This window comes from Notolepis coatsorum (genome assembly GCF_963971535.1).
Source record: "Notolepis coatsorum genome assembly, chromosome: 2".
Classification (NCBI taxonomy): domain Eukaryota; kingdom Metazoa; phylum Chordata; class Actinopteri; order Aulopiformes; family Paralepididae; genus Notolepis; species Notolepis coatsorum.
This window is the reverse complement of record NC_140166.1, coordinates 27,867,482-27,894,094: the sequence shown is the minus strand read 5'-3', so window position 1 is coordinate 27,894,094 and position 26,613 is coordinate 27,867,482. Positions and strand designations below refer to the sequence as shown.

Genomic DNA, 26,613 nt, shown 5'->3' with positions numbered 1-26,613 from the left:
AGTTTGTTACAATCATTTTCATATAACGCTACTTGGGACAGCTCTGCTGTAAACACTGGTGTAGCTGGCTCTGCTATAATCTCTCTACCCCGCGGTCTGCCGTGAACATGGGAAATAATTGCGACAGCTCTGCTGTAAACACTGGGAATAACCTCGGTTGCTACGACCACACGCAACTGCAAAACCGCAAAACTTTACCCTGGGCACCGGTTTCAAAGACCGCGGTTGCAGTGTAGCAAATCCCCGGTTGTGTGTGGCCGAACAGTGCAACTGCGCACATACAATCATGGTTATATTAAAACCAGTGCTCGTGTGGATGGGGCCTAAAGACTCCCTAAAAGCCAAATGGGACGAAGACCTGGGAATTACCATTACAGATGAACAATGGGATCATATATTAGACCTTGTACACACCTCCTCTATATGTGCAAGACACAGCTTGCTGCAGTGTAGGATCCTGCATAGGGTTCATTACACCAATGCGAGGTTAGCAAAGATATACCCCGATAGAACAGATGCATGTAATAGATGTAAACAATCTTCAGCCGATTATATGCACATGTTTTGGACGTGCCCTAAACTCAGAGTTTTGGACTGCAATATTTGATACACTGAGTAAGGTCCTGGGTGTGACGTTAGACCCAGATCCACTCACTGCCCTTTTCGGAATCCCGAATACCCCTACAATCACATCTAGGGCTGCAAAACGAGTTGTGGCGTTCACTACCCTCCTCGCTAGGAGTAGGAGACTCATTCTCTTTAAATGGATACACCCTTCCCCACCCACTCACAACAGATGGATACATGAGATACTACATTGCATTAGGCTTGAACGAATCAGATTCTCCCTAAAGGGCTCCCTTGAAACATTCCATGCGACCTGGCAACCATTTCTGCAACACATCGATACCCTGACTATCAATGAAGAGACTGAGAAAGGATAGAGCTTTACACCTCTAACTGCATTTTCATATATTTTTTTATTATAATTTTAAAATAAAAACACCACCTCTACCAATTCTGTCGATTCTGAAGAGGTTATAACCAGTTATGGCCACCTCTGAATCGCAAACACTGCTCTTAAGTTTCAGAGAGAAGCACAATGTCAGGTCAAGTTTCTGATATTGGAGAAGACTTCTGATATTTAAATGAATCAGCCCTAATCCTTTCTGCCTAGAGCCTAGCTCTGAATGTAATCGTGTTATTCAGACAAATTAGAGTAGAGTGAGGAAGACATTTATTTTAGTCTGAAGAGGAACAGGATTACAGGGAGAGACAGGTGATATGGAACTCAGCAAGGCAGCAGGTACAGAAGAGTGGAATTGGCAAAAGACACAGGACAATACATTGGAAGACTACCTTCAGAAGAAGGTAATTGTCAGGCCAATGATGAAGTACTTGATGGGGCTAGCAATTAGATGCTTCACCCCTTATCAGAGACTCGAGTCGACATCTGATTGAAGTTTGACAGATTGTCTTACCATGTCATTAGCTCCAACATGAATAATTACAGTGTGGACATTTATCAAGAATTGCAGGAGCCTGCTCCAAGACATTTACAAATGTAAAACCGGAAAAACGCCACATGGGACGTTAACAAACCTGGTGATAGAATCACCAAAGTTTAAGATATCAGGTTGACCAGTGATACAACCTCCATCATCATCGTGGGGCGGCGTGGCTCAGGGGTAGAGCGGGGCGTCCAATGATCGAAGGGTTGGTGGTTCGAATCCCGCTCAAGCCCATGTCCATCCCATTGCCGTTGTGTCCTTGGGCAAGACACTTAACCTACTTGCCTCGTATGAATGTGTATGCATGTGAATGAATGTTGGTGGTGGTCGGAGGGGCCGTAGGCGTTGATTATTCGCCACGCTTCCGTGAGTCTGCCTCAGGGCAGCTCTGGCTGCAATTGTAGCTTACCACCACCGGTATGACTGTGTATGAACGAATAATGGACTCTGTGAAGCGCTCTGAGTCAGAGCAACAGTCAGTCAGAGAAGAGCGCTATATAAATCCAATCCATTATTATTATTATCATAGATCGCAAGGTTGCTAGGATACTCTACCACTGGCGTTGTAAGAGGTGGCCAACTGGTCAGACACCGGCAAAGAGAGGAAGGGGGTGTCAACAAGCACAACGCTGACCACTGAAGAGACTGCACAAGGTCCAGGCAGAGGTCTGTTCACAGGGGGAGATGCATGACCCAGCAGAATAGGACACTTGCCTTCTGGAGAGCCGAATTCAGCTGAGTTTGTCGGAGGGCAGAACATTTCCTACTTCGGCAAGCAGCTCTTCACCCATGATCTACACCCATGCGACGTGGAGGTGCTGGACTTGCTAGCACCATTTCTTCAGAGCCACAGAGTAACAAAACAAGCCAATGGTCGATCTGTAAGTAGACAACCTCAGATTGTCTGATGATTGCTAGGTTGTGCAGATGATAGTGCAACGTTGATAAACCCCTTGATGAAACAGGCTAAAACACTTAAAAGCAGAGCATCAAGCGTGGCAGTAGCAGGAGACACTGGCGACTTGAAACATTCAAAATGTGCTTTAGTGCAGGGGTTCCCAAAGTCGGGGTCGCGACCCACAGGAGGGTCGTGAGCCGCCGTGGAGGGGTCGCCAGATGATTTCAAAAAAATTAAAAATTAAATCCAAAATTTAGAAGCAGGCCAGGACGCGTGTAGCTTTATGCCAAGCAAGCAGTGCAAAAATTTACCGTAGTAGCGTGCAGTAATGCGCCTTTCATTTTCCGCCGCCCAGCGCCCAGGTCGCGCGGAAATAGGCTGTCTATTGCCATTCTCTTTGACAAACTCTAACCTTAACCAGCTCCTTAACAACGCCTAAACTTAACCGTTCTAACCTTAACCAACTCCGAAACAATGCCTAACCTTAACCTTAACCTTATATTGCCATTCTCTTTGACAAACTCTAACCTTAACCAGCTCCTTAACAGCGCCTAAACTTAACCGTTCTAACCTTAACCAACTCCGAAACAATGCCTAACCTTAACCGGCGAAAGAATACACGTTAAAAAAAAATCACGTTAAAAAATATTTTCGATGGGATTCGAACTCGCCAGCAAACAAGCCATAGGATCCACAGCCATGTGTCCTTGCCAATTGAGCTATTGCTAGATACTGAATTTATGGGCGGTGACTTATATATATTGAGCTCCGCTCGTGTCAACCAAGGCGGGATCTCATGCGCATGCGCGGGCACCTCGCGCGAGCACGCACGCACCTGAGCGAGCACGCCGCCGCCGGTGCACGCACGGTAGCATTTGTCTGAAAAGAAGGGCGCTTTACCGCACTAGCGTGCGGTGACGAATGCGGAAGCATTTTTGCACTGTATGCTTGGCATTAACGTACAGGCGGCCAGGACAGTGTTTCTAGTTGCAGCAGCGCAATAGTTAGATAACCTAGGTGGGGAACAACCAGGAGATCACTGCAACTCACACAAGTTGGAGAACTATCTCTTTCTCTCTCTTGCTCTCACACACACACACAAAAGGAGCCGCATGTGATTGGTGGAGGCGGGACCCTTACAAAAAACTGTTGTTGCTAGTAATCATTGACACATGCTAGCCTGTAATAATCCCCCCCAGAAAAATCTACTTTGAATTTGATATATTGCAAATACCGTAATTCCTCTAATAGTAACCCCGGCTTGTATTTGTTTCAACGGTAGCGGGTACCAGGCTTGTATTAGGAGGAGGCCTGTATAAGAGGGAGGCCTATATTTCAAACGGATCATAATGAATAAATCAACATTTTGTGTCAGTTTGAACCCAGTAAAATGTACTGGGTTCATTTATTGAAACCAAGTACTGTATGAAATAGTAAACAGTGCAATTACAGGTGGTCACTGGTCATTTCAACGTTTTCAAAGTGAAATCAAGTAACTAGCTCAGTATGCAGCTCAATATATTAGTAACCCGGCTTGTATTAGGAGGCCGGCTTATAATTGCTTAGCTCAAGAGCGCACCCGGCCATTAATAGAGACCCGGCTTGTATTTGAGACCCGGTTACTATTAGAGGAATTACGGTATATGCCATCACACACACTGGCATTTAAAGGGTTAGAATTATAAAATTAATATGTGGTGTTATGATCAGGGCTGGAGTTGAATAAAAGATTGTATTATTTTCAATCTGACATTACAAAAAAACTGAAAATCCATCTAAATCAGTGTTGTTGCTAATCATACATATGCTAGCCTGTTTTTTAACAATAATTTGTGATGCCATCACAAACACTGGCATTTAAAGGCTACAAATAAAAAAATGCCTGCACTAGAATGCAGGAAATTAAGTCTTTGTAACAAGAAATGTCCTGGTGGGGGACCCCCCGCTTAAAAAGTGGCCTGACTGGGGCTATATTTTGCACTATATTTCCTGGCCTGAATGATTTCCCCTGTCCGGCCCTGGTTAAAAGCCTCCAATGCTTATTAGTGTGTGTGCGTTTGAACGTGTGCATGTTTCAACCATACATTTCCATTTATAAAAAATAAATAAATAAATATTTAAAAAAAAAAATTTACCTCCTATAATAGTGGGGGTGGCGACTCTCTGACCCCGTTATTTTTGGGTCGCGGCCTGAAAAGTTTGGGAACCTCTGCTTTAGTGCAGACTTTCAGTAAATGTGAGGGTATTTACATCCAAATCAGGTGATCAGTGTACGAAATACAACCGTTTTTTAAGGGACCAAAAGTAATTGGGCAAACTAACAATCATAAATCAAATTGACACTTTTAATACCAGGCCTCTAATGCAACTGTCTTCAGTTCCTGCTCGTTCTTGGGGCATTTTCCCTTCAGTTTTGTCTTCAGCAATTGAATTGCAAATGCATGTTGACTTTGACACAGATAATACCTACTGTACCTCCTGGAGAGTGCTCTTGATCTGGTCAACTGTTATGAAGGGGTTTCTCTTCACCAGGGAAATAATTATCCTGTCATCCACCACAGTTGTTTTCTCTGGTCTTCCGGGTCTTTTGGTGTTGCTGAGCTCAAATGCAAATACCACACTTGAAATTAACTCTAGACCTTTTATCAGCTCCTTGTAAATTAAATAATGAGGGAATAACACACCTGGCCATGGAACAGCTGAGCAGCCATTTGTCCAATTACTTTTGGTCCCTTAAAAGGGGGAGACGCATATAGAAATGGTTACGCCGTTCACCTGATTTGGATGTAAATACCATCAAATGAAAGCTGAAAGTCTACACTTAAAGCACTCAATGTGTTTCCTTTTCAAATCCATTGTGGTGGTGTACAGAGCCACTGTACCATGTTTTTTTTCGCTACTAGAAGCCCCATACATCAAACTTCCACATTCAGTTAGGTGCATTTGTTATTAACTCTGGCTGCTTCTAGTTGCTGCACAATTTGACAGCTTGTAGTAGAGTAATACAGTAACTAATATGAATTGTACAATGATTTTCACAAGGGTGCCTACTAGCAACTTTTAAGTTTCATGGAGCATCATTTTTCAACTCTTATGATGAGAGAATGCATTCCTGATATGTGTATTCTACTGGAACATACACTAGCTGGCGACAGAGGTGGATGTCGTGTTAAGAAGCGTTGCCCGGTAGGAGTAGACAGAGCAGAACTAAAGACATCAAGCATCAAGGGAATCCATCTTAACTACTGTTGTCCGAGGACCCGGCAGGTCCGGGTGTTTCTGGCCCGGTGGCAGCTACAGTTACCTGTACTCTCTCTCCTGCAGGATGCCCACTGGGTCCAGTCCCTGGGGCTTCTGGACCGGTGTGACGCGGTTCTGTTTCTGCTGCAGCTGGACCATGGGTGACGGCTGCTGCCCGGGGGGCTGAGGGGGAACCGGGCCGCCTGGCATGGGCACAGGTGGCACAGCGGAGGCCTGAGGTGGCACGGGGGACGGGCGCCCACTGGCCACTGGGGTGAGGTGCTTCTGGGGGTTGTTGGGATTTTCACTGCCCTGCCCTGGGAGACAAGAGCATTTGTTCTCTTCATTTGGTCATCAAATATAAACTCCTCAAAAAAAGTTTGGAAATGTAATTTTGGTCCATTATTCCTCCACTTTAATAATACCAATTGGTATTGTATTTTATATTGTTGGAAAGCCTGATTAGTCGCCTTTACAACGAGGTACAACTTGTAAGGAGCATGCATTCGTGGAATGACAACACAGCTAACATAGCAACACAGCTAACCGTGTGGGTAGCGGCCCATATAAATTTGCAGCTACCCAGTTTCTTCGAGTGCAATCATCCAATCCACCAAGCAACACAAAACGAGAGTGAATACCTTATCAACAGGAAAATATTGCAAGGGATTTTGCCAAATTTCTTTTAGCCTCTCAAACAGCGGGTCGCGGCCCAAAGTGGGGTCATGGGTAGGTGACAGTGGGGTCGCGCATTGGCAAGTAAAATAATATATTAAATAATACAATTTCCTAATAAATATGCATGATCAAGTTCAACAACGTGTGCTTTTATTTTGATATTCCTTAATTCCATGTTGAAATGACGTGATACATTAAGTGTGGGGTCGCCAAAAAATATCAAATAAAATGGGGACGTGGTATAAAAGTTTGAGAACCCCTGGTCTAATACATGACTGCTCGGTCCTCTGGTCCCCTGTGCATATGGTTTTTGTGTTCAACTATAAAATATGTGCAACTTTACACACTGTACTCAAATACATAACTTATTTGGAACATACCTTTCCTTTGTGTTTGCTATTTTATTGAAACTATGTTTTTTAAGTTGCAGGAAATTACAGCAAATGGCTTTCTGTATTGCTATTTTTTTCTCTCTCTCAGACCACTCCCTGGTTGCGATTCAGCACCAGGGGAAAGCCCTGCAATGAATTAGAGCACTGAATTTGTGGACTCACAAAAATGTAACATCTAGATGAATTTTTTTTTTTCAGTACCTATCTTTGTGAAAGTGGCTTCTCAGCTCTGGCCCAGCTGAAGACAGAGCAGAGGAACAGATTGGACATTGAGCATGACCTCAGAGTTGCTTTGAGACTCTTGTCAGGACCAAACAACATCCCCAGTTATCCCATTAGTTCCCCCAAACTTACTGTCGGTCTGTTATGTTAAGCTAAGAAGTCTTCAGCTGGCTGGACCAGAGCTGAGAAGCCACTTTCACAAAGATAGGTAGCGAAAAAAATATATATATATATATATATATATATATATATAATTATTATTATTTTTTTTTAATGACTAATCGACGCAACAATATCTCGTCGACGATTTTTCATAATCGACATAGTCGATTATGTCGACTAATCGTTGCAGCCCTAGTTACATATTAAAGCCATAGCTCCATGTCACCGCCATCAGGTGAAAACGTTAAAGCCATAGCTCCATGTCACTTCTGTCAGGTGAAAACGTTAAAGCCATAGCTCCATATCACCGCCGTCAGGTGAAAACGTTAAAGCCATAGGTCCATGTCACTGCTGTCAGGTGAAAACGTTAAAGCCATAGCTCCATATCACCGCCGTCAGGTGAAAACGTTAAAGCCATAGCTCCATGTCACTGCTGTCAGGCGAAAACGTTAAAGTAGGGCTGGGCGATATAACTATAACGATAAATATCGCGATATATTTTAATAATCGATATCAAAAAATTTAAATAAACGAAAATAAATATATAAATTTTTTTTTTTTTGTGACATGCAACAGGGCAGTTTTAAAACCAGAGACAGTGGACAGACTTGTCTTTCTTGCCTGCAACTTAAAGTAATGGCTTTGCTTGTCCAAATGACAATACTGACCAAATTGAGATTTATTTTTCTCTTGTCCATTTATTTTGTTTGCTTTCTAATTTAAAATACAGTTTGAAACCGTCTGTACACAGTAGGCTATGTGTGCTAGCAGAGCTAGTCTCCAGTCATGAGTCACGGTGCACATGTGCGGTGGTTTGTCCACCAAAAAAGCGCCAAAAGATAGAAAAGAAACTAGCAGAGCCAGAACTGTTAAACTCCCCTGGAGCCACAGCCAGCAGAGAAGCCGGTTTACTTTAGCTTTTAAACCAGCTGCAGCCTGAGAACTGGAGTGTGAGGGGATGTAACACTAGAGATGGCGGCAACGACAAAGAATTGCTGCAAAATAAACATACATCTGTTGTTTAAAAAAAAAAAAAAAAAAGTACTTATAACAGTTTCGATAATTATCGATATCGAATGATATGATAACATTATCATATCGTTATCGCGATATGATTTTTTGCCATATCGCCCAGCCCTACGTTAAAGTCATAGCTCCATGTCACTGCTGTCAGGTGAAAACGTTAAAGTCATAGCTCCATATCACTGCTGTCAGGTGAAAACGTTAAAGTCATAGCTCCATGTCACTGCTGTCAGGTGAAAACGTTAAAGTCATAGCTCCATATCACTGCTGTCAGGTGAAAATGTTAAAGTCATAGCTCCATGTCACTTCTGTCAGGTGAAAACGTTAAAGTCATAGCTCCATGTCACTGCTGTCAGGTGAAAACGTTAAAGTCATAGCTCCATATCACTGCTGTCAGGTGAAAACGTTAAAGTCATAGCTCCATATCACTGCTGTCAGGTGAAAATGTTAAAGTCATAGCTCCATGTCACTTCTGTCAGGTGAAAACGTTAAAGTCATAGCTCCATGTCACTGCTGTCAGGTGAAAACGTTAAAGTCATAGCTCCATATCACTGCTGTCAGGTGAAAATGTTAAAGTCATAGCTCCATGTCACTTCTGTCAGGTGAAAACGTTAAAGCCATAGCTCCATATCACTGCTCTCTAGGGGTGTAAAAGTACACGTATCCGTACCGAACCGTTTCAGTACTGGACCTAAGGTTCAGTACGGCTGTGTACCGAAAGAATACAACGGTATGTTAACCACTAACAACCGCCCGGGGCTGTTTTTTTCACAATCTAATATAATAATTTTTTTTATTTTTTATTTAACAAATCGATTATTAATTTCAATATAGAATATTCGTTGACAGCCCTACAAGTCAAGTGAAAATGTTAAAGCCACAGCTCCATATCACCGCCGTCAGGTGAAAACATCTACTTGTTTTTCCATGTTGTGAACTCTGACCTGAGAGCCCATGAAAGTCATTCAAAACACTACTGTAGAACTTCTGCTGAAGATCTATCAGTCTTCAAATTAAGTTAGGTGTTATTCCCCTGCACACCTAATCCTTTGAGATACAGGGTTATTTCTCTTGTATTATTTATTCCTCACACTGTATATTTTCAGTAAATCTCAGAAGACGTTCCTTTTTCACTGCAAGGCATCTATTTGAACATGTTCAGAAGAGAATCCGATGTAACAGACATCAAACACTTGCAACAGAATGTAACTAGGGCTGCAAGGGCTCAGAGACGTTCTGCTAAATGCCCGTAAACTTTCCATGGGAAGTTAAGCTCTGGAATTTTGGACATTTAACCCAATTTCAATTAAAGATCTTTGCTTATAATAGTAGACTTGTGTTTTGGGGGAAATGTACATAATGATACTAGGTAATTAAGGGGACCTATTGTAAAAACCTATTGTAAAAATTGTATTTTCCTGTGTTTTGCATTGTTTTTACATAATGAGGGGTTGTCCCAACACTGAGAACATTTTAAATACTGTGTGTGCATTGTGCCTTTTCTGCAGTTCAGCTGTGACAAGAACCCTCCCTCTTGAAACGAGCCATTCAGAATTGCAGCCACAATCGTCGTACCTTGAAACGTGTGTATGTGCATGTGAAGATATCTTGATAAAATGCAAGTGTACAAAATGGCAGCCCACAGAAACAGCCCATTGAGAACAGGACTGAAACAAAAGGGATATAGAGGCTGCTAGATTGCATAATCTGAGGGGATTTTTTTCAGCGAAAAACTTAAGACATGTTTAGGGGACGTGATTTTGACATCTTTGCAGAGATTGTCTTGATGTATTATGCAGTGGAGTTTCATGATGGGGTGACCGACTTGTTCCTCAAGTAATGTGACCATTCCCCTGTTTCCTGACCATGGCGGGGGCACAGGGGCGTATGGGGGGGGGACCGGGGACATGTCCCCGGCATGGTTTCAGAATGCAGTTATTGTCCCCCCCACGTTTTTACCGTCCAAAGATAATACATGGATAATAAACACGCGACCGCGGCGACCAGCACTAGGACCACACACGGAAAATGGCTGATTGTCTGAGCTGCTTATTAATGTCGGGCAGACTGCCCACCGACACCTCAAATAGCCTAGTTTTAACTACCTCAGGGTTTGATATAATTAATACAAATGTCCAATATAACGGAATTCGTTAGCTCATAAAAATGTGATAACAGACTGCTGTTTATTAATGTCGGGCAGACTGCCCACCGACACCTCAAATAGCCTAGTTTTAAGTTAAAATATTATAAATGCCTTGAGGATGTCATTCTTTATATAGGCATATCAATTGTTTTTAAGCTCAATAAACTCTGACAGGAATTTATCCCATTTGTCCGGTAGATTGAAATCTACCGGACACTCAGACCTGCAAAAAAAAATTCTAACGGAAACCCTGGACTACCTGTCCTGAGCTATTATTATGCAAAGATGAGTAGATGGGGGTCGCATTCTTGCCCTGCACGGGCCAAGTACCCACTCGCTACAGTACTCGTCTTTGCATAATAATAGCTTGGGTCGTCAGCCGAGGTGTGTGTTCAAATACGTCATCACATACACGGTAGGGCTGGGCGATATAACGATAACGATAAATATCGCGATATATTTTAATAATCGATATCGAATATCGAAATTTAAAAAAAATCAAAGATTTTTTATTTTTTTTTTTTTTTTTACCTGCAACAGGGCAGTTTTAAAACCAGAGACAGTGGACAGACTTGTCTTTCTTGCCTGCAACTTAAAGTAATGGCTTTGCTTGTCCAAATGACAATACTGACCAAATTCAGATTTCTTTTTCTCTTGTCCATTTATTTTGTTTGCTTTCTAATTTAAAATACATTTTGAAACCGTCTGTACACAGTAGGCTATGTGTGCTAGCAGAACTAGACTCCAGTCACGAGTCACAGTGCACATGTGCGGTGGTTTGTCCACCAAAAAAGCGCCAAAAGATCGAAAATAAACTAGCAGAGCCAGAACTGTTCAACTCCTCTGGAGCCACAGCCAGCAGAGAAGCCGGTTTACTTTAGCTTTTAAACCAGCTGCAGCCTGAGAACTGGAGTGTGAGGGGATGTAACACTAAAGATGGCGGCAATGACAAAGAATTGCTGCAAAATAAACATACATCTGTTGTTATATTTTTTTATACTTATAACAATTCAATAATTATCGATATCGAGAAATAAAATAAAATTATCATATCGTTATCACGATATGATTTTTTTCCATATCGCCCAGCCCTAATACACGGTATAAACAGAGATAAGATAAGACAGTATGTGTCCTACCTGCATGCAACAACGCAAGGATGGCACCTTGGCCCAAGAGGAGAAAGCTACTTCTTCAAAGCAAACTAAGTTTTGCTACGCTGTCGCCGGTGCCTCCTAGTTTATTATTATTTGTCACAACAAAATACAGAATACTTTTTGATGAAATGCTTGTTTCTGTATGAGCCCAGTCGTTTACATGGAGAAATGGCGCCACCGCCTGGGAAAATGCGCTATTGCACACCTGGTATTATAAAAAAATATCGAGGTAGGGGCCCCCCCTATGACGTCACTGACCACTAGGGATGGGTACCTTTCACATTTGAACCGATACCGGTACCGGTACCTGTGAATCGATACCGGTACCCAACGGTACCTTTTTTCGGTACTTTAGTCTCAAGAAATTAAAAAAAAAAAAAAAAAAAAATCCAAACTTCAAATAACTACAATTTCGACAGTTTTCGGCTTGTCATTGCTCCGACTGCTTTGTTGTTGAATCAAGTCAAATCCTAGGTAAGCATATATTGTGCGTGTGAACGTTGACATGAAAAGAAAAAAGTAAAAAAAAAAAGGTAAAAAAAGTTTTAAAAAAAAATAATTTATTTGTTTTGGTTTCTCACTTGATTCGATACTCTGTAGTACCGACGTGTTTCGGTTCGGTACCTCAAAAGTACCAAATTCGGTACCCATCCCTACTGACCACGCCCCCAAATCTGTCCCCCGCACCACTATCAACAGAGTTACGCCACTGCGGGGGCGCCACCTATTGTCACTGCACTTGGTGTTTTGCAAAACATGAAATATCTTTGGAACCATTTGTGATAAAGATTTGCTTTGAATTGTATCTGAATCAGGAGATTCTCTGTGTGTATCTCTCCGTCACCCACAGGCTGGCTGGCAGTACACGGAAGTAAGGTATAGAATCTTGAAATATCTAGAATAGTCGTTTTCTCTTCTGACTGAAGACTGCATCTAATCCGCTGTATGTACTGTATCTATATCTGTCACTGAGCTTTTAACCTATAGCCAATGGAAATGCTAGAACCGGTCACGTGAGCTGGGAGAAGAACCAATGGAAAATTCTGCAGATCGGCCGTCAGACAGACACGCGCTGATTGTGCGTAATGGAGGATAGAGAGAGGCGCTTGTCCCTGGTTTTAAAATAAAATGGAAAAAAGACAAAGAGGTATAATGTTCAACAAGCATTGGAACTTGTGGATGTTGAGGACGATCCAGATAATATAAATGAAAAGGACTCTGAGCCAGAATGCTGGGACAGTGATGATGACAATCATAGTGAAGGTTTTGATGCGTTTCAAGCTGTGGTTTGAAGTGGTCTGACAACTATATAATTTATTGTGCAGCTTTAGTGGTGCACGATATAATATTTGTTTACACATTTGTATCATTCCGATGTCAAAATAGGGCCGATATTAAAATCTAAATTATAAAAAAATTTAACATGTTTTGGTCTTAAATAGTTTCAAAATATCAGTCATTTCTGAAAATAAGTTACAAAAGTAAAAAAAGAAAAAAAAATCGTTTTGGAAAATAGCTCTTTATTTGATTATCATAAAAAAGTGTTTTCTATACAGAGATATTGACATTGGTAAATATCTGTATCAGCCAGAACAGCAATATTAATATCGGTTATCGGCCACAATTTTCACATCGGTGCATCACTATGCAGCTTGAATGAAAATCACCTGTTGATGATTCATGTGTGTAACTATGCTTTTTTGATAAGATGCAGAGAGGGACATCGATAGGAGCACACAAACGAAAAGGAGGAGAACTATATGATGGAGGGGCCTTTTGTGTGTTTGTGTGCTCGTGTGTGTGTTGTAATTTGAATATTCCTTCGAACCATTTTGAATATCTATTGTTGCGCATTATGTCCACAAGAGGAGCAAGATCAAATTAATGAAAGTTCACGGTAGAACGGACATTTATACACAGCAGCGCATCTCCGAAAAAGGTGTGATAAACATCAAACAATATATTTTTCTTGACATGAAAACGTGAAATAGTAATAAAAACATTGGGGATCCGTATTATGCTTCTGTCAATTCATTATTTAATATCTTGTTCGGTAAGCCTATAGTAGCCTATATACTTGTTTCATGTTTTGTTTAAATAAAATTAAGGCACACAATTCCTAGAAATGTGACTAAACAACGTAGTTTTGCCCTGAGGGATGATTTACAATAAAGTGCTATAAAAAAGGGAAAAGTTAGGGTACTTAAATTCTTGACGCTATAACTCTCAAATCGCTTAGCACACAAAATGATACATGTAACGTACAGTAGCTGACTTAACGCTAACTGGTTCAGCTGACGGTAGACCATCGGTGTACGAATTGGAAGCGCTGTGGCGTGTCATTCTTTAACCCTTCCAGAAGCGTTGTGGTCCGGTCTTGAACTTTCCATAAATCCATTTAGTTAGATCCAGCACTGAATGCATCTTGTAATTATTATCTTCGACGACGACAACTATTAGCCATTGGCTATTTCCTGGTCGATTCCGGACATGATGTCACACGAATGCCAGGCTGCTGAGCCAATAAACAATTTGTTTTATTAGTGTGAATGTAAGGTGCACATAAATGGCAGTGATATCCCATGATATAGCTGTCACTCTCTCCTGTCCGTCATGCAGCACGTTCAGACACACACGAGAAGTCGAGAGGGAGACTGCCGGGGCTGTTTAAATTTTTTTATAAAACACAATTCGAATATAATTTTTTTTACAATCGAGAATCGAATGTATGTTTTTTTTTTTTTTTAACAATTCGATTATTAATTTGAATATAGAATATTTGTTGACAGCCCTAGTGTGTGTGGAGGGGGGGGGGGGTAAATTGCAGGGAGATATTGGTCCAAATATGAAGGCAACACCAAAGTCATGTATTTTCACATTGTCTGCTATAAAAAAAAAACGACCAGAACAATATCCACTCACAAAATTCACATGGAGGTTCAAAACACTTTAGAACTAAATAAAATTGTCCATGTTTAAAAACAATAATTCCCTGGTAAATATGGAGTTATTCAAGTGTGCCTTTTTTTTGCTGCCTCTCCTAGTCACAATTCAACTATGATACAAATCAAACGCACAGAGTGTTATCTGCACCTGCATCGTGTTCTTAGTCAGTAGCCTAACCCTGCTTTCTTGGGCCATTGGAGGAGGAGGACCCAGTGTTTCGCCTTCAGTTGTACCTTGTTTTTTTTTCTTTCACTTTTAAAAGCTCATCCGTTTTCACTCAACTCTGACCAGTATTATTCGGTTGTATCCTATTTTACTTTATCAGGGGAATTATTGCAAATTCAGCATATTTACTCTACTCTAATCTAATATTTGGTTGTGTGCAAGATAAGCGAAAGCTGCAACAGAAAGAGATGCCAAGGTGAGAGATATGTTTTGTGTGTTGCGTGCATGTGTGAATGTGTGCTCCACTTAGTTCTCCAAGTGCAGGACCAGTTTAACCTAGAATTGCTAAACCTACAAACTCCTGTTGGTGAATAACTAATATGTACTGTATGTATGAAACTCAATATGTATGATTAGCTGGCAAATGTATCATTATTTTAATTAATTTCACATACATACTATAAAGTATGGGTCAAGTTTATAAAAAGAAAAAAAAAGTCAAGGTGAGATGCCTGGCGTTCAGGGAGTCCCAGTTCACAAAAAATACATTCTCTAGTTCCAACTAGCCCACCACATACTGACCGTCAGGCCAAGGTTTGGGTCCAGGGCTCTGACTGTGTCCTGGCATGGTTGGAGTGGGACAGGGGCTTGACTGAGGACCGCCCATGGGCATGCCTGTCAACAGAACGGAGGGTTTCAGTTACACTGTGTGTTTTCATGCATGTATATATTGTGTGCATTTAATGATTTCATTTAATGTAATCTAAACAATGTGTACTAAGCCAGGGTTGTACGGGTATTAAGGATGTACTGTAATAGTATGTATTCAGGTAATAGTATGTACTGTGGCATCCCTGTCGCCGTGCATGGCGGTGTGAGTGACACGCGGGCTGTTTGTGTTTTCCTTCGGTCATGACATGCTTTATAGGGGGGTGTGTCTTGGATGGGGATGTGGTGGGATTGATGTGTGGGGTGTTTGGGGACTGGCTGATCCGGGGGGGTTCACATGCCTTCGAGCAACATTGTACTATTGTACTTATTTTATGCCTATTCCAGGGATTAAAGCAAAAAAAAAATCTCCTGACTGAATTTCAGGCCAAGTCATATTCTTATTTTAACCTCCACTATATATTTTTTAGTGCCGTCAATCGATTAAAATATTTAACTCGATTAATCGCATGATTGTCCATAGTTAACTCACGATTAATCGTTTTTTTTTTTCTACCTTAAACAGATATTTTTCAAGTTCCAAGTTTTAATACTCTTATCAACATGCGAGTCAACAAATGCTTGCTTTATGCAGCCATTTAACACAAAAGGATGACCCTCATGCATTGCAAAATTGCATCAAATTCAAAACAGAGTGATGCACAAAATAACTTAAAAGAAAATAATAATTTAAAACAATGAATAAAGTGTGCATGAAATAATAGGGGAAAGAAAACGTTAGGAACTTGTTACATTCACCCACACAAGGGCTGAGTAATCACCCCCCCCCCCCTCTCTCTCACACACACTCTCCCAGCTCTCCTCTCTTGCCCCTTCCTCATCTCTCACCCCCCTCTCCCTCTCTATATCTCACACACACACACTTCAAAAACAAACATAGTATCAATAAGAGCATCAATAATACACCTGAGTGATGTCTAGTAAAAAAAATAAAAATAAAAAATAAATAAAATAAAAATTCTTAAAAGTTAATTGTGAGTTAAAGAAAATAGTGGCGTTAATAGAATCGGGCGATAGCGCGTTAACTTTGACAGCCTTAAGTTAATATTTTTATTTAATAGTGTTAGCGTTTTAAGGGAACTACGTAGAACATTTTGAACATATTTTCTATTGCCAGTTTGCTTTTACGTAATATCAATGCCGTTTTCAATTCATTAAATGAAACTGATTGCAAGGGTTGACTGACTTTGTCATACAAATAAACAAATCTACATACTGTAACTTTTCAGTATTGTGTATAGTTCAAATTATGTATTGTCTATAGTTCAAATTCAGTATTGTGTATAGTTCAAATTCAGTATTGTGTATAGTTCAAATTATGTATTGTGTATAGTTCAAATTATGTATAGTTCAAATTTCAGGCTCCAGACTAACTTTTTACATTGGTTGCACCAGTGCGCCTAACTTTTTCATTTAGGTGCACCAGCACATAATTTAGGTGCACCCAAAAAAATTTGCAGCGCCTTTTGCCACTGCAATAATACATTTTACCATAAGCGTTACCTTTACCATTACCTTTTTTGTCACTTCCCATACACATTAGTAATTTCTTAAGATGTTATGTAAATTATTGTAAAAAATAACATTGTATTACAGTTAGCTCACAAAGTCCAATCCTTCACTTTTTTATGTCTATTTTAACACATTCAGCTCAGCTCCAGTTAGAGCTGTCCCCAAGCCTGTTTTTGGGATTCGAACATTCGCCAGGGTTTTTCGAACGGACGTTTGAACAATCATTTTTAATCATGCAAACAATTTGCTCCTAAATAGGGAGGTGTAGTCTGACATCACTTTGTGTACAGTCTCCTAATGCAGGGGTTCCCAAAGTCGGGGTCGCGACCCACAGGAGGGTCGCGAGCCGCCGCGGGGGGGGGGGTCGCCAGATGATTTCCCAAAAAACCATTTTTTTTTTTTTTGCAGTCAGGCCACGGAACTTAGAAGCAGGCCAGGACAGTGTTTCTAGTTGCAGCAGCGCAATAGTTAGATAACCTAGGTGGGGAACAACCACGAGATCACTGCAACTCACACAAGTTGGAGAACTATCTCTCTCTCTCTCTCTTGCTCTCACACACACACACACAAAAGGAGCCGCATGTGATTGGTGGAGGCGGGATCATTACAAAAAACTGTTGTTGCTAATCATTGACACATGCTAGCCTGTAATAATCCCCCCCCAAAAAAATCTACTTTGCATTTGATATATTGCAAACATATGCCATCACACACACTGGCATTTAAAGGGTTAGAATTATAAAATTAATATGTGGCGTTATGATCAGGGCTGAAGTTGAATAAAAGATTGTATTATTTTCAATCTGACATTACAAAAAACTGAAAATCCATCAAAATCAGTGTTGTTGCTAATCATACATATGGTAGCCTGTTTTTTAACAATCATTTGTGATGCCATCACAAACACTGGCATTTAAAGGGTACAAATAAAAAAAATGCCTGCACCAGAATGCAGGAAATGAAGTCTTTGTAACAAGAAATGTCCTGGTGGGGGACCCCCAGACCCCCTGCTTAAAAAGTGGCCTGACTGGGGCTATATTTTGCACTATATTTCCTGGCCTGAATGATTTCCCCAGTCCGGCCCTGGTTAAAAGCCTTGTGTGCGTTTGAACGTGTGCATGTTTCAACCATACATTTCCATTTATTAAAATAAATGTAAAATAAATTTAAAAAAAAAAATAAAAAAATTTAACCTCCTATAATAGTGGGGGTCGCGGCTCTCTGACCCGGTTATTTTTGGGCCGCGGCCTGAAAAGTTTGGGAACCCCTGTCCTAATGTACAGTCTCCTCCCCATCATATATTCTCTGTTAGGATCTATGGGTAACAGTACTGTATATTTGCTAGGGCTGACCCCCATTAGTCGAATAGTCGACTAATCGATCGAAAGGAGCTGTAGTCGACTGCCAACCTCTTAGTCGAATGCAAAAAAATTAAATTATTATAATAATAATTATAATTTTTTGTATCATTCTTTCCAAAAGAAAAGAGGCCTAGAAGTGTGGCTAACGCTAATGACATGCATACCAGAGGCTAACTGCCTAAGAAAACAGGCACAGAGGCACTGAAAGAGGATTTCACCCATCTAATGAAGTCAAGTCAAGAGTTTTATTTGTCACGGCATACAAGTATACAATGAAGACACTAGACTAGACAAATATCAAGATGTATCCATCAGTGGACCAATTGCATGCTTTTGCAGAGAAAAAGAAGAAGCCTTCCGTCGACTCCTTCAGACATTAAGCACCCCCACAGCCCAAATGGAATGATAAAAAAAAGATTTAATTTTTTTTTTTTCATAGTCGACTCAAATTGACGGAAAGCCGTCTCAAGACGGAACGCTTTAATGCCTGCTATTCTTATGTCTGCACGTTTACGTTGCACTACTTTTATTGTCTTTTATACCTATTCTTATGTCTGCAATTTATGCATTGTTTTTTATTCTGTCAATTGTGTGCTGATTTTATGCCTATGTTCATTACAAATGGCTGTGGGGCACTCTGGACTGCGGCCCATGTGTGAAAAGTGCTATATATATTTTTTTTATTTAACCTTTATTTATCCAGGCAAGCAATTAAGAACAAATTCTTATATACAAAAGCAGCCTTAGTTAGATACTTATTCATATTTATTATTATTATATTGTAAAAATGTATGCATTGAAAATGAGGGTGACCTCAATTGTCTGAGAATAAATAACGGTTTGAATAGTATGATTAATGTTATTAGGGCTGGGTATCGCCACTGATTACCCAAAACTATTCGATTCCGATTCACAAGGTCCCAATTCGATTCGATTTCCGATTCAATGGTTCTGTAGGAATGCGGTGATGATAGTGAAAACGGATCAGTGTTCCGATGCAAATTTTTTATTTTATTTTTTTTAAACTTACATTTTTATTAACATTTATAGACAAACAACACTTACACAAAAATGGAACCCATAATACAACATTGTTAAACAGACATAAATAATAAAGTACAAAAAATATAATACAATTGTAATACCCAAAAAAATAAAAAATAAAATCAGAAAATGCTAACTAAGTCAAAAGTGTGTGACATGGGTTCAGAGACCCTCCTTGAACCTCTTTCCTCCTTTACCCTTCGCCCTCTTGTGATGCATTTGGTTCTTCCTCTGTGATGTCGTTTTCGTTCCCCTTGTAATCCTCCCACTTTCCCCATCTTTCTCCAAATTTCTCTTCCTGTAACCTCAGCATGTGTGTTATCCTCTCCATATCCTGTATCTCCTCCACTATTCCTACCCATTGTGTTATTGTCGGTGGGTCTTCTTTGTACCACAGTCTTGTTATTGCTTTTCTGGCCGCTATCAACATTATCTTTATTAAATATTTGTCCCCCCCTTGTATTCCCTCGTGTGTCAGGTCTCCTAAGTAAAGCACCAGTCCTGTTTGTGGTAACCCGTATCCTAATATTCTGATCATTGCCTCCCCTATCTCCTCCCAATACCCCTTCAGCTTCTGACATCCCCAGAATATGTGTGTGTGATTTGCCCCCTCCTTCCCACACATCCTCCAGCATGCTCTTTGTGTTGGTGCATATTTTCCCTTCAGCTCTGGGGTTATAAAGAATCTGATTATGTTTTTCCATCCAAACTATTTCCATATCCTCGATCCTGTTGTTGAATGTTGCACCTCGCATATGTTCCCCCATTCCTTCCCTGTTATTCCTATCTCTAGTTCTCTCTCCCATTTCTCCCTTATATAATCGGTCGTGTGTCCCTTGCTGGTCATTATAGCCCGGTACAGTGCTGATATTACCCTTCCTTTCCCTCCTTCGTATGCCCTTACTATCATCCTAATTATTCCATTCTGTTCTTCTTCCTTGTCCCCTCTTATTTCTTTATTATAGTAATCTCTAATCTGTAGATATCTGAAGTGGTCCCTGTTTTCTAGTCCAAAGTTCTCCTTTAATTTTTGTAGTGTTTGCATTTCCCCCTTCTCTATCATTTTGCATATCGCTGTTGCCCCCCCCCCCCCCTCTCCCACCTCCTGAATCCATGGTCCAGCCTCCCTGGTTTGAATCTCTTGTCATGTGCTATCCATCTCAGAACCCCTGACTGCTTCTCTAATTTGTGTGTTTTTACTACTCTGTTCCATATGGTCAAGGTGCATTTGGTGATAGGATCTAACAGTCCCTCTTTTTCTTTGAACAGTTCCCTATCTCCCACCAGAGCTTGTACCTTGTATCCCTCCCCTTCTTTTTCAATGTCTTTCCATCTTGCCTCATATTTGTTGTTACACCAGCACGTCACTGCTCTCAGTTGCGCTGCATAATAATAATCTTGTAGGCTGGGTACTACCATCCCTCCCTCTTCCTTTGGTAGTTGTAGTGTTTTATATCTGACCCGTGGTCTTCTCCCCGCCCATATGAACCTCGATATCAGTCTGTCCCACTCCCTGAATTGATTCTGTGGTATTTGTATCGGTAGTGATTGGAACAGGTACAGTAACCTTGCTAGTATGTTCATTTTAATGACCTCTATTCTTGAATTGAAGTCCAAGGGCATTACTGTCCATCTCTCCAAGTCTCTCTTGATGTTCTGATTTATCCGTGTATAGTTCGCCTCAAACAGTTTCCCCACCCCTCTCGTGATGTTCACCCCTAAGTATTTAATCTTGTCCATGTCCCATCTTATCCTGTACTGTTCCCTAATTTCCGTCGTTGGGGTATAGTTCCATGCTAAGGTCTGTGTCTTTGTCACGTTTAGTTTGTATCCTGAGTAGTGGCCATATTCCTTCAGTAGATCCATCAGTGCCGGGAAGCTCTTGTCTGGTTGCCTCATGTATACTATCACGTCTTCCACAAATAGGCCTAGTTTATATTCCGTTCCCTTTATCCTTACTCCCTTAATGTCCTCGGTCTGTCTGATCAGTTGTGCCAGTGGTTCTATGAAAACGGCGAAGAGCGTTGGTGAGAGACAACATCCCTGTCTGGTAGCCCTCTCTAATCTGATTCTATCCGTCAGGCTGCCATTCACCTTAACCCTCGCTGTCGGTTCTTGATATAGCGCCTTGATCATCTTCATCGCCCTCCCGTTCAGTCCGAACCTCATCAATGTTTTATATAAAAATGTCCAGCTCACACTGTCGAATGCTTTTTCTGCATCTAGGCTAATCAGTACCGTGCTACCATTTTGTTTTTGTATCTCCTCTACTATGTGTAATGTCTTTCTCACGTTGTCCTGTGTCTGTCTCCCTTTAATAAATCCAGTTTGATCTTCATCTATAATGTCTGGCATAAACGTCTCAAATCTCATTGATATTATCGATGTATACATCTTGTAATCCACGTTGAGTATGGACACAGGTCTGAAACTACTACATAATTCTCTATCCTTCCCTTCCTTCGGTATCGTGGTGATTATGGCTTCCTTCCACGAGGGGGGGCATTTTGCCCTCTTCCATCGTGTGTCTGAACGCCGCCCCTAACATGGGTGCTAATTCCGTTCTAAATGTCTTGTAGAATTCCGATGGGAATCCGTCGCTCCCCGGAGATTTGTTGTTTTTAGCTCTACTAATTGCCTCTTCCAGTTCTCGTTCCGTAATTATTTTATTTAATTCTTCATTCTGTTCTTTCCCTATCGATGGTAACTCTAGCTTCTCCAGATATGCTTCTATTTCCTCTTCTCCCGCTGCTTTTGGCTGTGTGTATAGTTTCTCATAGTATTTTCTAAATGTCCTCTCTATTTCAGCTGGGTCTCTCAATATTTCATTAGTCTTTGTATCCCTTATTGTGTGTATCGTGTTCAACTTCTGTTGCCTCGTAATTCTCCTAGCCAACAGTCTGGTCGCTTTTGGTCCCCCTTCATAGTACGTTTGTTTCATGAACCTCGCTTTCTTTTCCATTTCCGTCAATAATTCCCTATTTATCCTGGCCTTTACTTCTTTGATTTCTCCGAGTGTTTCCTGTTCTTTTGATATCTGGTGTCTCCCTTCTAGCTTCTTCAGCTTCCCTATCAGATTGTGATATGTCTCCGTTCTGGCCTTCTTCAGCATTGCTGTCTTCTCCATCAATTTCCCCCTTATCACCACCTTCAGTGTGTCCCATAGAATGTTCGGATCTACCGCCCTGTTGTCATTTTCTTCCTTATACCTGGCTATCTCCTCCTTGATCTGACTCACCACCCCCTTGTTATTTAATATTCCTACATTTAGTCTCCAGATCGTGTTCCTCCGTCTCCCTTCTAGATCTACTGTCAGATATATGGCACTGTGATCCGATATGTCCGCTACTCCTATTCTGCTCTCCCGTACCCTGTAACTGTCCCCCGTCGTCATCAAAAAGTAGTCTATTCTCGCATATGTCACGTGCGGGTGTGAGTAATGTGTGTATTCCCTGTCCATGGCGTGCATCCCCCTCCAAACATCTGTAATTCCCATTTCAGTCATCTGAATATTCATATATCTACTGATTGGTGCCCGTCCTTTTCTAGTACTCGTGGTGTCTAGGTCGTGATTCAGTACTACATTAAAATCTCCCGCGCATATCAATATCCCTTCTAGTTCCATCACTATCATATCAAAAATGGTCTCATATAAATCCCTCTCACTCTCTGGGGGTGCATAAACATTCACTAACGTAATCATTTGACCCTCCATTTTTCCCTTCACCAGAACAAACCTTCCCTCCTTGTCTCTTACTTCCTTGATCAATTCAAATTTGACTGTTTTTGATTAACGTGATTACTCCTCTCCTCAGGTTCCGTTTAAAGGAACTATAGTATGCATTTTCATATCCAAATCTCTTCAGTTTCTCATGATCCTGTGCTACCAAATGTGTCTCCTGCAGAAAAATCACTTCCATCTCACTTTTTTTACATTTCAACATCACTGTGCCCCTCTTTATCGCATTATTCATTCCATTAACGTTTAACAACATCATTTTTATACCTTTAACCATTATCATCTTTCTTCTTCTTTCGTCTGTCAGTCCCCCCCATGTCACATTCATTCCCCCCTCCGGTTGTAGCCTCCGCTCTCTTCACCGAATACATATAATGATTAACATAAATAAAAAACATAAACTTTACATAAAGTGCTCCAAAGGCGTTCGGGGGGTCCCTGTGTCCCCCCCTGTCCCCTGCTGGTGGGTGAGGAGTAATTGCTCTCCTAGTGAGAGGCCTCCTCCTGACGGCTTGGGGGTTTGAAACCTTTACCCCCAACCGCTCGTCATATTTGTCCAGCCTTCTTACTGTTTTTATTGCTGTCGAGCTCCTGGTCAAAAGCGCTCCGTCCTTCATTCTGATCAAAGACCCCCATTTCCTAGGTCCCTCTCAATGTGGCTCATATGTTCCAATGTCCCTCCTTCCTCCCAAACCCGTGTGTGGTGTCTTTTGTGTACCCCTTCTTACTTTCTTTTCCTCCCCTCTATTTTCTATGTGATGTCCATTTATCCCCTTAATCCCTTCCAACTGTGTTACTCGCAGCGTGTGTCTATGTATTTGTTTCAATATGTTCTGTGTTCCATCTATCATACCTAATTATATTTCCTCCATCAGCATGTGTATTATGTGTCCATGTATACGTTATGTTCGTTCCTATATCCTGCCTCTACCTGGGAATGTGTGTTTATGTATATGTTATTTCAGTTTCTATATTTTGTCTCTATTTGGATAGTTTTTTCAATCTCTTGTGCGTGTACTCATCCGTTCGTCTCCTCCCGCCTCCTCTCCCTCCTTCTTTGTCTCTGGCCTCCATGTCCGTCTCCGCCTTCGGTCTGTCACGTCTCACCTCGGCCTTCTCCTCTCTCCTCCCTCCTCTCCCGGGTTTCGATCTCCTACTCTGGTCCATCTGCGTGCTTTCTCCAATCTCTGCTGCAGGCTCAGCGTCTGGCCCTCCTGTCCCCTTCCTTCTCAGTCCTCCGCCATCTGCATCCCCCGTCGCCTCATCTCCTCCTCCGCCGCCTCCCGCGCCGTCACGTACGTCACCGTCCCTTCCTTCCAGTGAATCCTTAGCGAGGTCATGGGTGATTGGAATTTCATTCCGTTTTCTTTCAGAATTCTCTTCAGTCCCGCGTAGGACCTGCGTGTTATTGCTACCGCTGTCGAGTAATCGTGATCAAACGACAGTCTTTTCCCCTCGATTTCTATCTTCTTGGTCCACGCGGTTCGGAGTATCAATTCCTTAATCTCAAATCTCAGAAAGTTAATAATCACCGCCCTCAGAGGTCTGTCCGGTTTCGGTCTCGGAGCCAACGCCCTGTGGGCCCTCTGTATCTCAATTTTTTCCAGTCCCGTCTCCTCCAGTTGTTCCTTGATAAGCTTTTCCACATATTGGGTCACAGATTCCCCTTCGACTCCTTCTTTCAATCCCCATATTCTGATGTTATTTCTCCGTGACCTCCCCTCCATGTCCGATATCTTTGTCTCCATCTGTTCTTGTTTTTGAATCGCACACGTTAACACCTCGTGTATCTCTGTGTTCCATTCCTCCGTTTGCGCCGTTCTAGTCTGTACCTCTGTTACGTTTCTGTCCTGTTCCACCATCTTCTCATCCTAGCCAGCCTGTTGTATCTAAGCGGTGTATTCCATGACAATGTGCTAAATACAGGGATTAAAGCAAAAAAAAATCTCCTGACTGAACTTTTTTTCTGGCCAAGTCATATTCTTATTTTAACCTCTACTGTATTTTTTTTTTAATAGCGTTAGCGTTTTAAGGGAGCCTACTTGTAGAGCGAGCCTACTGTCCTGACTGTGACTATAGAGACCCTACTGTTGTGTGCTGGAGAGCGTGAATGCAAGTCTTGTGGCTAGCTTCTGATTGATGGCGAGCTAGCACCCCTCCCCACTTTGAACCATGAACTAAATGGCTTGTTATCATACAAACAAGGGACTAAACACGTTTCGCAATTATGCCACAACAACAATGGACAGTCTCCTCCCCACCGTTTGTATATATTTATTTACCACCCACTCACTCACCCCCTCCTAATGTACAGTCTCCTCCTCATCATATGTATATATTTACTGTTAGGATCTCTGGGTAACAGTACTGTATATTTGCATATCGTATATGTGACAAATGTAACAGTACTATTACTATATACCTGTAAGGCATGTATGTCCCTATGTCATAAATGTCATGATGTCATGTGTATGTTGTGTATGTCATAAATGTCACTATGAATTGAAAATGGGGGACCCTGATGATGTAAACAAGACAAACGCCTTTCTCTGGTCTACATCCCCTTAACAATTGTGTGTATTGCTACTGGATTTACAAGATCCAGAGTGAATGAATGAATGAAAACTTTATTTAATAGACGAGACCCTCTTCTTGGGACCAAGTAAGGTTTTGTCGATAATCCAATGTATAGTTACAACCCCCCCCCCCCATCCCACCCAACCACCTCCAATGTACAGTTTCTTCGTCAAATGTATATACTCTTTTTAGACTATTTTTGTATCACAAACAAACAATAGGCTACTGTATTTGTAAATCTGGTATGTCATAAATGTATAGATGTAGCAGTATTGTCTATCTGTATGTCATGTGTGTCATATATGTTATGATGAACTGAAAATGGGGGACCCTGATGTAAACAAGACGAAAGTCTTTCTCTGGTCTGCATCCCCTTAACAATTGTGTGTATTGAGCTGTACTGTACCCATTCTGCAATCTGTTAATAACAATCAATCAATATTTAACAGATTGCAGAATGTGTACAATACAGTACAGCTCAATACACACAATTGTTAAGGGGATGCAGACCAGAGAAAGACGTTCGTCTTGTTTACATCAGGGTCCCCCGTTTTCAATTCATAGTGACATACATGACATACAGGTATATAGTAATGTTACATTTGTGACATATATGATATGCAAATATACAGTACTGTTACCCAGAGATCTCCCGGACAAATGGGAGAAAGACGTTTATTGAGCTTAAAAACAATTGATACCGCAAATAACGTTCTGATTAACAAAGTCATTCGTTTTGTGGCATTAACGTTATCTAGATTTATCAACATTCATACATTTATCAGAAAGCGAGCGGCGCAAGCACACACACGAAACACCACCAACAACAACAACAACGACAACAACACACTGCTTGTCGCGTAAATAACGTTCTGATTAACAAAAGGCATTCGTTTTGTGGCATTCACGTTACCTAGATTTATCAATAGCAATAGTAATATATATGTTTCTTTAGACTAGAATAAGTCAAATGAACTTACGGTCTCGTAAAAAGTTGCCGCATGGTGTTGATGAGTCAAGTTTACTCGCGAGTAGAGCTAGACGCTAGAGAGTCTCAAAATGGCCGCTTCCCATTGGTGCTGAGCACAGCGGAGGCGGGTGAAAGGGCTGT

General features: G+C 41.3%; 1 protein-coding gene across 3 annotated transcripts in view; it reads right to left on the bottom strand.

The window, feature by feature from the left end:
- The window catches only part of smarca2 (SWI/SNF related BAF chromatin remodeling complex subunit ATPase 2), a 188,643-nt gene that overhangs the window by 146,884 nt on the left and 15,146 nt on the right, over nt 1–26,613 (bottom strand). For 2 of the 3 annotated variants that reach the window (XM_084308943.1, XM_084308938.1), the window contains 2 exons: nt 15,123–15,215; nt 5,714–5,966 (listed from right to left, as the gene is read on the bottom strand). In XM_084308943.1, coding sequence (XP_084165069.1) covers nt 5,714–5,966; nt 15,123–15,215 — 346 coding nt within the window. The remainder of the gene's footprint in view (nt 1–5,713; nt 5,967–15,122; nt 15,216–26,613) is intronic. The other variant, XM_084308939.1, reaches the window with a different exon arrangement.